At 39.7% G+C, this 12,274-nt stretch overlaps 1 protein-coding gene across 9 annotated transcripts in view; it reads left to right on the top strand.

Moving 5' to 3' along the window:
- Window positions 1-12,274, top strand: part of SDK1 (sidekick cell adhesion molecule 1) — a 395,409-nt gene that overhangs the window by 265,081 nt on the left and 118,054 nt on the right. For all 9 annotated transcript variants that reach the window (XM_083799697.1, XM_083799700.1, XM_083799699.1 and 6 more), the window contains 3 exons: window positions 3,397-3,533; window positions 10,224-10,371; window positions 11,241-11,381. In XM_083799697.1, coding sequence (XP_083655823.1) covers window positions 3,397-3,533; window positions 10,224-10,371; window positions 11,241-11,381 — 426 coding nt within the window. The remainder of the gene's footprint in view (window positions 1-3,396; window positions 3,534-10,223; window positions 10,372-11,240; window positions 11,382-12,274) is intronic.

Raw genomic sequence — 12,274 nt, 5'->3', positions numbered from 1 at the left:
GCTTGACTCCATGCAACTCTTCAGCATTAGAGGAGTAAGGCCTTAAGATATTGAAAAACCTTCATATATTTTCTATGTGGGGCTTCAATGAATAATAATAAAAATAATAGTAATAAAAAAGGATAATAATGATGAATTATAATCTTCCAGTGTCTGATCAAGGGCTGCTATGTGCCCCGTGTGTTACTGTCCTAAACCTTCTTGGTGTATCAGAAGTTGAGCAGTTGTCGTCTGAGGTTCTTTTCATCCTGAAGAAGGCTTGAAATTACCATTCCCTGCAATGACTTTTTGGATGATAGCAGCAAGGAAAAGTAATTCTCTGAAAGGAAAAAAAAAGTAGTAGTGATCTGTTTTGGGAACGTGAATATTCATGGTGGTGTCACAGGTCTCATTTATCATCCCTTCCACGCAGTATGTGTAGAAAATGAGAAGGGGACAAAGTGCAAGTGCTTGCTAAAGTAGGAATTACTATTTATTAATCTCTGCTTTTGTATAGTACAAAGGGAGAAGTTCACTTCTGTGCTGAAATGTCATTGTAGTTTTAATTATTTATTTTTGTCCAGGTGTGTTTTGTAGGCACTTGTTATGTCTGCCTTGAGGGATTTAAATCTGTAAGCACCATCTGTTGCTGTTCGGTGTGGACACATGGGTAAAGAATATGATATTCGTGGAGATAGGTGTGTTGTATGGCTGCTGCAACTCACATTATTCAGTCTCTGAACAGAGAGTGCTTGTTTCCATCATGCTGCCGACTGATTACCATTTTGTGTCAATCCAACAGAATAATCAACCAAATTAAAATCATGAGCAAAAAACACACTTAAGCTCAGTTTGTGCTTTAAAAAATGTGAAGAAGGGAAAGTCTCCTCTCCTCCAGAAGCTTTTAGATATTTGTGCCCTAAGAAAAAGACTGATCAGTAAATTCTTTCTTTCATGTAGTCTTTTCTTTCAGTTGTGTAATGAGCTGTTAGTCAAATGAGCTACTAGTTCAAGCCTTTAAAATGCATGGGGAAACAAGATTAGCCAGTGAACACATACCCTGAAAATATCCTTAATGTATTCCAGGAGTGGTTGCTCAGCTCCCAGCGAAGGAGTTACTAGGGGTAAGATAGCAGTGAGCACCCCCTCAGCCATCCCTTCTGTGCTGCTCCCCCTGTGAGAGTTGTCTTCTGGAGGAGGCCGGAACCGCAGCTCGTCCCACGGGGCCTGGTGATAAATGAAGTGGGGACTGTGACTTCTCTGAGCCATGTCACAACAAGACGTCTCGCTCTCCTTCAGTAATTTTCTCTGCCAGCTTAATCACAAAAACATTTTTCCAACCAGCTTGCTCAGGGACACGATGATAAATTGTAGCGGAGGTTTAATGTTTATTATAATTTAGTGTTTCATTTAAAATGAAGTAGCACATGCCTATAATCCCTATGTGAATGGCCACATCTTAAACCCCTGCTCCATGCTTTCAAACAACAAGCTTATTCTTGTTTTGCAGACCATCTGCCCTCCTACTTTGTTTCCAGGTCTCCCTCTTCCCTAAACTGGCTTACCCAAAATTTTGCAGCACTCTGTTCAAAATCTGCAACTGTTGGGCCTGTTCATGTTCTTCCCTGCACCTGATGTTTCCTCTAGCCCCAGAGTGACCGTGTCTTAGCTGTTTCTGCACCAAATTCTGGAGCCTGGGTGCTGCAGGCCCAGACTAAGTGAGAACAAAGCCAGCCTACGCTCCTTGTAATTGATGGAAAGATCAAAGTGTCTTGACCAAGTGATTTAATAAAGCTAATGCTTGAATTTCTGTCATTCCAGAGGTCAAATGGGGTGTCATTCCACAGAAAGAGCCTGGGGCTACCATGCTCCTAATTTGGTTAGGTATTTAAAATCAAATGAGATAAGATGAGACTTGGGTCCCAAGTTTAGCCTTAGGAAGCATTAATGCTTCTAGCCTGGAGAGAGGTGAGTAGGTGAGAGCCTTCCACTTGTGTTGTCTCCTTATCTGTGTATTTTTCTGGCACTTCTTTGGCTCTTGAAGCATTCTCTATTTTCTTTCCTCCCTTCCCATCTTTCCTCCTTCCCTGCTTCCTTCTCACCAACTCCACAGCATGTGGCCATGATAAACAAAAACATTCACAGTTTTAACAGAAGAAAAATAAAAGTATGGGTTGACTCTTGTACTTTCCTCAGTCTTCCAGTAGAAACCTGAATCCAGAGCATATTTATTGTTCTGGCTTAAAGCCAGAGTCTGTATTTACTTCTGTGAGTGGCTAAGGAGTTGCGGCTTTTAAATAACTGTAAGCCTTCAGTAGCATGATACATTACAATGTGAAATTGCTATTTTTTAAATTAAGGATATGAAGTCCCCTTGTGGCTTTCTGCTCTGGCCAGAGCAGATTAGCAGTAGTTCATGCTGAGGGAGGGTTACTGCTCAGCTTTCCTGGGGAGAAGCACTAGACTGAATGGGCAAAATCTGGCCCTCCTTGCTCTTCTTTCCCTGTCAGAGATCCTTGTCCTCCTTAGGAACCAGGATAGAAGGAGCAAAAATCAGGCTTAATTATAATGACTGAAGGGCTCTTATCACTTAAGACAGATCAGCCTTTAAGGGATGTAGCAGAATTCAGTTTTCTCACTGCACCATGCAGCCTCTGACTTTCAGGCAATGAGTCCAAATGAAATGTTTTTCCATAAATTGCCTTTATGTAGAGAAATTACACGTTTTAATTGAGCTGCTGTTTTATTTTTATTTTTTTTTTTAATGTTTCATTTTGTATTTCCATGGGGTTTCTGCAAGCATTTTCTCTGTATTTTCTGTTTGGGTGCTTCCAAAAAAATCATTGTAGGAAGGAAAGATTCTACCCATGACAGGATAAGCCTGAATCCATGAGTAAATCAAGCTGTTCTGTAGCCTAAGAATACATATGGTAATTTTGATTAGTAGCTCTATATGGATAGTGTCAATGTCTTCTGCTTCCTTGAGTATGAAAAATTCCATATTAAATCACATCTCCCATGTGTTTTACTGTTTATACATATTACTGCTGTCACATTGCTAGGACATCATTGTAAGAAGGGGAGAAAAAGCGAGAGAGAAAAATTTATTGACCAACTTGTCTCAATCAAAAAACAGTATGAAAATTGGCTTTTCCCACATTTAGCAACATTTCCATTAGTTGTTCTAAGCATCAGCCTTGGGACTTTCAGCACAAGTTATTTTTTTCCCCAAATAGGACAAAATTGTGAATAATTCAGAGATGTCTTTCATTTATTTAATTGCACAATAGCTGCTGGTAGTTTTGTATCTATCATCATACAAGTCTGATGCCATGTGCCTTTAGCTGCCTATAAGACTGTCCTGAATGAAATGTAGATTGATTTTTCTGTGCATTTTTTTTCTTTTTTTCTTAACAGCGAGCTGCCTCATTCCCCTCAGAATCTTCTGGCCACTCTGAATTCCTCATACAGCCGCAGTGTGATGCTTTCCTGGGTGCGTCCTTTTGATGGAAACAGCCCTGTTCTCTACTACATGGTCGAGCTCTCTGAGAATAGTGAGTAAAGTCAAATATGTTTCAACCTCATATACTTCTTAATTATTCAGCCTTCTTGCAGACTTAGCTTGTACCAGAGCTACCAAGAAAATATTATTGTAATTTGCTAAATGAGAGACAGTTTGCAGGGAAGTCCTGGGTTTTATACTCAGCTATTAACATCCTGAAATATTTGAAAAAGAAAAAAAAAAAGTTCTGATATGGTGAATTTGCTGTACAGGAAAGCCTTAGTTCCACCTCCAGGCAGCCTGACTTCAGGCATGTCAGCTCATCCTTCAGTGCTCCTATTTGACATCTGTAAAATAGCAGGAGTCATATTTATTTCTTTCCATTGTTGTCTTTTGCTCTGGGTTCATAGATATCCTGATGCATTCAGAGCCCCAATTTCACTTGAAAAGTGCAGGCAGTATGATAATACAAGGAATTGATGGTCTGTCAGAGGAACAAACTTGGATGTCAATAGGAGCAACTGTCATATCTGTATATGGTTTCATATGTTTTCTCCATTTTCTCTAGGCTTTTATTTCATACCTTTCTTTTAAGTAGGTGGCTGAGGATACAAAGCTGCAAAATATACAAATACCTAGCTTCACAGATTGCAAACCTGGTCTTTGTAATAGCCCACTTCTCATAATTTTGTCATGCTGCATGTCTGGTCCTTTGTGGCTGTCAGTTTGCAAGGTTATTCAGGGACACTGCTAAATGCTTCTTTCTGAATTGATTGAAAGATGAGGTTATATGGAAATCAGTCACCTTGGCAATACTTTCTAATCTCTATCACCCTAGGAACTGGAAATCCAAGCCTAGCAATTGATGAAAAAATTAAGAGCATCACTTCTTCTGACATGTGGAAATTAGCCACTGCATAACTGAATGTGAAACAGTGCTGATTTATTACTATCTAGAGAGTAGCATTTTGTTTTGCCACACAGGGAGTTTGAGATGAAGCTTGAGCTTCCAATCACATAAACCCTTGTGCTTTGCAGGCTGGAGTACCTAACTTTTCAGATACAGAGGTCCCAGAACTGATGATCAATGGCATCTGTTGAGCAAAGTGCAGTGTTCTAATGGAAATCTCAAGTCGTGCCTAGGACCATTGTCCTTAAAACGGTTGTCTTAGAGCAAAGACTCCTGATTTATTTGTTTATTTATTTATTTATAAGGAATGACTCAGAAAATTCACAGCGTTCTGGACTCCTGGCTCCCACCCCACTGCACCTTTTTATCACCATCTGTTTTCTTATCGCTCTTCTCTCTCTTTCTCTTCCTATTGCCTACAGGCCAGTACTGCATGTTTGCTTCTCCTTATGTGTTCTTTTCACCCAGGGTTGTTACCCTTGTGTTTCATGACTCCCAGTGGCTTTGACAGAGATGAGTTAACAAATTCCCAGTCTGGGGACATGATGCAAAGGTAATAGAGCTGTGTTTACATGGAGGCAGAAAAGAGCTGACCGAACATACACACTTGGGGCCATAAGAGAAGAGGCATCTCACTTGGTGTCCTGGTGAGGTTTGGAAGGTCTTTCAGCGTCGTTATCACAAGGATGTTTTGCAGTTCTAGTAAGAGAATGGGGTAGATATGCCATCATTTCAAAAATGCTATAATTCATTTGCTGAAATCTGTAGAAGGCTCAGCGAAAATCAACTCCAGAAATTATGCAGTCTCTCAGAACTCCACGGGATCCTGTGAACTCTTGCTCGCTCCATGATAGATCCAATAATTTTGGCTGATGGCATTGCAATCAACCACTGAGAGAGTCTCATTATCACAAATCATAGGTATGTTTACTTCAGCAAGCTCGCAGCTGCGAAAACCAAACACAGACCAGTCTTCTTGTGCATTGAGCGTCTGAACTCCCAGAAATATTCTAGATCTTGCTCTCCTTTGATTTTTCATCTCTATATTTACTTTGCTTTTATGCCTGGTCTCTAAATGGTTACTCATAGAAGTAGGACAGGGAGGAATTTAAGCCCCTGAATATTCCACTTTTACCGTGCTCTCTAATTTCATATGTTACTGCTCAGCTTTAGAGATGTCAACAGAATAGTGGAACAATGTCAACAGTGACTTTGGTTTGCAAAGCTGACTTTGTTTACATACTGTCACTGTCTTGTTTTGCGTTTATTTTCTTGAAGTGTTTGTTTTTGAGGGTCGTTTTGATCTCAGTAGCATGTAGTCAATATCTAGTTTCTACAGACCTTCCACTCCTTTGGAAAACAGCATATCTCCTTGGTGCTGTCATGTTCCCCTCCCACCCCCCATGTCATGTTCATGAATGAAGCTGACACTTGATCTTATGTAGGTATAGTTTTGTCTGATATGACTGTGCAGAATCTCTCTTTGCTTTTCAAAGAAAACTTCCTTTCAGGTTTTCCATCGGTCCCGTTTGTGCTGCAGAAAGAGCGACTGTCAGGGATTCGGCATATGCCCGTCGTGTGCTCACATCCTTGTGTCTGTAGCTCTTTCACTGTCAGCAGCAGTGCAATATGTTTAACATCCCAATCCCAGTTTGTTTTCACACATCTAAAGGTTAGGGAGGGACATCAGAATTATGATTTATTTTAGCAAATCTGCATAGAAGACTTTATTCTTGGATCTGTGGAGTTTTAATACATGGGTTTTGCTTTACTGTTACAGGTGCCAAAATGTAGCCTAGTTTTGTTCATTCTTTTAGCTGTTTTGCTTTGAATTATTTCCTAATAGCATTTAGGATCCATTGTACATTTTGAAGCACATACCGTAAGTGAATACATAATAACAGTATCTGTTTCAGAGAACTAGCTGAAGAGGGTTCAAAATAATGAGTGTAGATTTCAGGGGACTAATTACTAGCTACATTAGAGAGAGGCGTGTCAATCCACCTGGCATGGATTAGAACTCCTTTTCATTAATTTCAATTCAGTAAAGAGATATAAAAAACTTATTTTAATTAGAGGAAAAAAACAGTGACAGATCGTGCACATAAATTGCTGGAAATATGAACAACTCCAGTCACCAAGTCACCTAATTTTTAAAATGAATGTATTTGGCACAATGTAATAATTCTCAAATTACAAGTATTCACAGTAGACTGTGTCTGTGGGTGATTTGAGACATATGGCCTTAAACATTTGGGGGCAAATTTATAATCTAATTTGAAAAGCACAGTTCCAGGGAAACACAGTCATTAAGTATTCCTGCCCACACAGAGCTGGGAAAGTGAACCACCATTTGAAATAGATTTTCAAATAAATAGTAGCATGCGTTGTTATTTGCACTAACATAATTTGTGGATGTTTTGTGACCTGTTTAACCCCTGTTGCAGCATACCGAGGAATTCCTGTGGAGGATATTCATGCAGTTGGAAGGAATTCCGTATATTTTATTCCCAAAAAAAAGTTTAGATTTCAAGGATTAATCAAAAATTATGCTGACTGGTTTTTTATCTGAACAAGTGAATTAATACTTAGAGAATTCTGCTGAGTACAGTTAACATAAAAGCCCATTTTTGTTTTATTGTATTCTGGGATATCTGTGCAATGTAATGATACAACTCTCCCTATTCATCACGTCATTTCAATGAGGAGATAATTAAAGCTCCTATGAAGAGCATCTGTACTAGCTTAACTGAAAGTCTGTGAGTTGTGTTGCTGAATTTGGTAGGAATATTCAAATGATAAAAATTAAACACAAAGGTAAATCTTTGCAAAAATCAAAGCTCTGTTCAAATCAAAACTCTGTTGTTTGTTACAACGGTGATGCAGGCCTATATATGATAGTGCAAACAGATACTTTTTCTCAGGCCAGTGGTATACCTTGTTGAAGTCCTACCAAAGGAAGGATGAGCCAATTCATTTTTATTTGAGCTTTTTGCAATATCATACTGTCATGAAAGACGAATTCAGTAAACTCCAGTAGGACAGTAAATTCCAATAGTACTGTCAGTGCTAAACCCTTGGAGAAGAAAGGAGATGGAAATGTACTCCAAAGCTGTAAAAATTAGATTTATGCAATAGATTTATTCTGTAATATCAAATTGGAAATGATTCTTGAGGAACTTGCAATTAGTGCAAGAGTTGTGAGGTAGATAGGAAAATATAGAAGAAATGCCTCTTGGTTGGTGAGTAACCAGTGTTATCAAACATATCACAAATGCATCCAAAAATTCTTAACAGAACAGAAGTCATTTCTCAAAGGTGAAAATTCATATTATAAACTAGAGAACAGCCTGTGAGATTCTTGGTTTCCAATAAATTAACTTGGAGAGGCCATCGGAGTTAATTCAAAATACCAAATATCCTTAAGAAGACAGACAACTAAACATGAAAGTTTTTCAGAGAGTGGCAATTACAGCAGAAGAGCAAGCAAGCAAAGCCTAGCGTACTTTCTGGGCAGCTTAAGTTAAATGAAGGATTAGTGGGGTCTGTTCAATATAACAGAGATTTATTTAATAGTTCGACCTGGCAAGTCTCTTGTCACCGTGGAACTTCTCCAGGCTTCCTGGGACAGGCAAGTGACAGTCATCCCTGAAGGAGAAGAGAGTCAGTGTTGAAAATCTTATGGAATGTTTCCAATGCTAGAATTGCTTTTCTACATGGTAAAATGAACTTCTGTACAATGCTGGGGTTTGTTCTGGATTTAAGGTGGGGAAACAGCCTCTCAAAATGTTTAGTTTATTAATTGTCAAGAAAAAAACCTTGACATTTAAATTTTAAAGATACTCTGAACACTCACTGTATCCACTGCTCCATGAGCAAGCAAATCCCCCCCAAACCACTTTCCTTTACGAAGGAAAGAGTGCCCAAGAGATGAATAGGGTTCGTTTATATTAGTTTTCAGTTTAATCTCTCTTCCTGCTAGATCTTTTATCTTCCACCAGGAGAGGAAGAAGAATAAATAAAGTATTCTACAGATGCAGCATATAAACAGAGCAAAGCCCCAAGGTGCTGAAGAGATTAATAGGCCCTGTTGTTGAATCAAACTGCTCACTACATTGAACTGCTTGGGTTAAGCACTCTCAGGTGGTGTTTACACTAGCAGTAAACAAATGAAACTGATTTGCTCTAGGAAATGGACCACTACCCAAGTAGCTCATACAAGGGTATTTTGCTCTCTTAGTGTTGTCTGTTCTTCCGTTTTCTTAATGCAGCAGCTTCAGGCAGCTTACTAAGTCAGCCATACCTTAACTTTGGCTTATCTTGATTTGTTACTGTGCACTCTGGATGTAACAAGGTGAACGGTTGTTTGTAAAATCTCAAGAGAAGCTTGATTAAAGAAAGAAGGAACTAGAGTGCACAGAACTCCTAGCCAATGTCAGCACAGGTATCCTTCCTCTGAGTGCTTTCTAAAAGAAGCCCAGTGTTCAGCTAAGATGAATTGCGCTCCAGATCTTGCAGCAGAAGCCACTGATGGCAAATCAACAACAATCACCAATGATGGAACTTGACTGCTGTGCAAATGTCCTTCTCCAGCATTCCCAGTATTCTGCTGTGTCAGTTTTCCTGTTAAAAAAGACTTTCTTCTCAGAAAGCCATTACTGGAGTAAATATATCCTGAATAACTTGAAGATGCAGCCTTTTTAACCCAAATGGCATCATACCCCAGCAGACTTAAACTTGCTAAGGAATCTGCCAGAAAAGCGCTAAATTAGTGGTTTACATCTTGGTGTGAAGTTTAGCAGCTTTCCACATTTGGGACATCTCATCTTCATTTTCAGGCAGACGTCTAGGTCACCTGCCAGGAGCTGCAATGCACTTCTGATGAGCAACATGCACAGATATGTTGCCAAAATCTACAGCTAGCTCCTCAGTAATTTCCAAAAGTGTTTGTAATTTTGAGCAGGGAGCAAGAAAACAGCTGGTATTATTTAAAATCTGAACAAATCTTTAAGTTGGCTGATTCCATTGCTGTACTGTTGCAACACAGACCAAATGTCACATCTCCTTGACGGTTTCAGTCGTGACTTTGGAGAGAATATATGACATCAGCCCAGGAAGAAAAGAAGTCAGTATATTTAATTTTCAACATGTTTCATTTCTGACCTCTTTGAAAACTTGAAAATATAGTTCGGGCATCAGAGGAACTCGGCATGTGAAGTATGTGAACTGACAACAAGGGTTTTATGGTACTGCTGGGACTGTTTATATCAGGGAACCTTCCTAGGAAATGATTAGACTGAATGCCATATACTATCTCTAGGAAAAAAAATTGCAGATGTAGGATCTGCAGCAAAAGCTTTCTCAGGTCTTACAGCAAGGGCTGATTTGGCAGAGAGCGTAACGCTTCTACACCTGCCTGCAAGCTGGGTACAACGATATTCCAAACTGCCTGTGAATTTCATTACAGTCCTTCCACCAGAGCCACTCATGGGTGTGGTGTTGTAATGGCCTGCCAAACAGATGGGTTGTGAAATACACAGCCCATCTGTCTTTATCATGCTTGTTTCCTCTTTTATTAAAATGTTAATGAATATAGTTTTTATTTATTATGCCATGACATGTGCAGCATCACTTTCCAGTAGACAAATGTGCAATCTGCATAACCATGTGGGCTGACAGGAAGGTTTCTTTTGCGGAAAAAGAAACTTCTTCCTAAAGTTCCTCTGAGGAAAACAAACACAAAGAGCTCTGTGCAGTCAGAGACAATTTCTCACTTCTGCAGCGCTTTTAACAAGCACTCCGATCTCTCTCAAACGTTAATTATCCCAACAGATTCTCCCTGGAAGGTTCACCTATCAAATCTTGACCCCAAAATGACCGGTGTCACTGTGAGCGGACTAACTCCAGCCCGAACCTACCAGTTTAGGGTGTGTGCGGTTAACCAGGTGGGAAAAGGCCAGTACAGCTCTGAGACCAGCAGGTACAGTAAAAATACGTTCCTGTGTACTCCGCGAAAAAAAATGCTGACTGTTGTGAGTGAATAACATAAAGTTATCTTTTGCACAGTAGCTGGGAAGTGGAACAGTTATTATTACCCAGGCCTCTGGAGAGTGCTCTGCAGCTGCTAGTAATTGGTGATAATGGCAATTAGGTAATGCAGGATATCAGCACACAATGGGAGAGGTGCCCTCGTATTTCCAGTGTATTAGTTGAACAGAATCTTGGAAGATGGTCAAATAAGTGTGTGCAACTCAAATATTTTTTTTCTTATTGTGTTAAGTCACTGCAGTTATCCCTGGAAGGAGTACAGCTTTCACCCAATCATTGCAATGTCACTTCTGCAATTCACCCAGATGTGACATAGAAGGATGGCTTCATCAAATTTGGTTTCAAATGCATCCCCCTTCCTATGTGAACCGAAGCTTGCTGTGAGCTTGAATTGCAGAACAGCTGAACTCTAAATGGCTTTTTCAAAATGTAGGAGTTTGATATGAAAAATATTGAAAGAGCTGAAAGAAACAATTTGGAAGGAGTCACAGACACTGGACCTGAGCTCTAACTCATTCAGGCTTGTAATCTTTTTAAAGAGTTGTAGCAGCCTGGGTGATTCAGAGAGAATAAGGTTACCTCCACTGTCTGTCTTGTTGCTTGCTTAACTGATTTCTTATTATGTTGATTTGTTGTAACTATTTCATGCATGTCTTCAGCAGTTTGATCAGCATTATATTTCTTTCTAGTGATCAGACTTTGATAAACGATACTGGTTCACATGGAGTTGGATACATGAAATAGAAATGCTACCTATCATTTATTTCAACACCTACCTCCCTCACGTTGTTTTGTATTCAGGTTGATGCTGCCTGAGGAGCCACCTAGTGCCCCACCTAAAAACATAGTGGCCAGTGGGCGCACTAATCAGTCTATCATGGTCCAGTGGCAACCTCCTCCTGAAAGTGAACATAATGGAGTTCTTCACGGGTACATCCTAAGGTAAGTAATTTCTTACCCTGAAAAGCCTGGAGCTAGATTCTTGTATGCATGAGGGAGTTCTTAATGCTATGTTTGAATAAGGTATTGAAAAACTATTCTTAATTCCATTATATATGTTAGTTATTTAAAAATGCCATTGCTGCGTTGGTTTATTACAGATGAGTAATTGCCTCTGTTCAAATGATCCCAAGGGTACAGACATTTGAATTCTGGCCTGTCTTAGTAAAGAGTTAGTGAACTCTGGTTTGTTTTTTACTCTGATAGCTACTCTGAATGGGCCTGCTGTGTGGACTAGCATCCTATGGAGACTCTCAGCATCCTGATATTTTTTTTCCGTTTTTAAAGTGAAGTGAAGTGAAGCACCAAGAACGGAAACTGTTTACAAGGGAAGTTGGTACAGCGCAGCCTATGCATTGCAGATGTATATGTCCGTATTGCAATCTCAGCCTACTGCTAGAAAGGTCAATTACCTTACCAAAGTCACAAAGGGCTCCTGCTCTATGGAAGAGCAAGAATAGAATCAATAACCTTCAGTATTCTGCCAAACAAAATGGAGAGGGAGGAATGACAGGTAATGTTTCATGGCAGACCTTGGTCTGGAGAAGACCTTGATCTGGTTTTGAAAATTGGTCAGTTGAGTACGATTCTTTCTATCCCAGCTGTATTTATTAAAGAGAAACAGAATTCATCTACACCCAATTCATCTACAGCCTACTGGCTTCCCATGTTTTGTGTAATGTTAGCAGCCAGCTAGGACCTTGCCTGTAGTAAGGGAGATGTTACCTAAATCAGAGTGTTTGTAGAAGACTCCCTAGCACTATACCACCACTGACATATTTCCGGCTGATGGTTACAGCTTATTGTAGGCAGGTTGCTGACATTTTTAATGTAGT

This window comes from Anser anser, assembly GCF_964211835.1.
Source record: "Anser anser genome assembly, chromosome: 15".
NCBI lineage: Eukaryota > Metazoa > Chordata > Aves > Anseriformes > Anatidae > Anser > Anser anser.
Note: the sequence above shows the minus strand (reverse complement) of the source record. Positions and strands in the feature narration are given on the sequence as shown.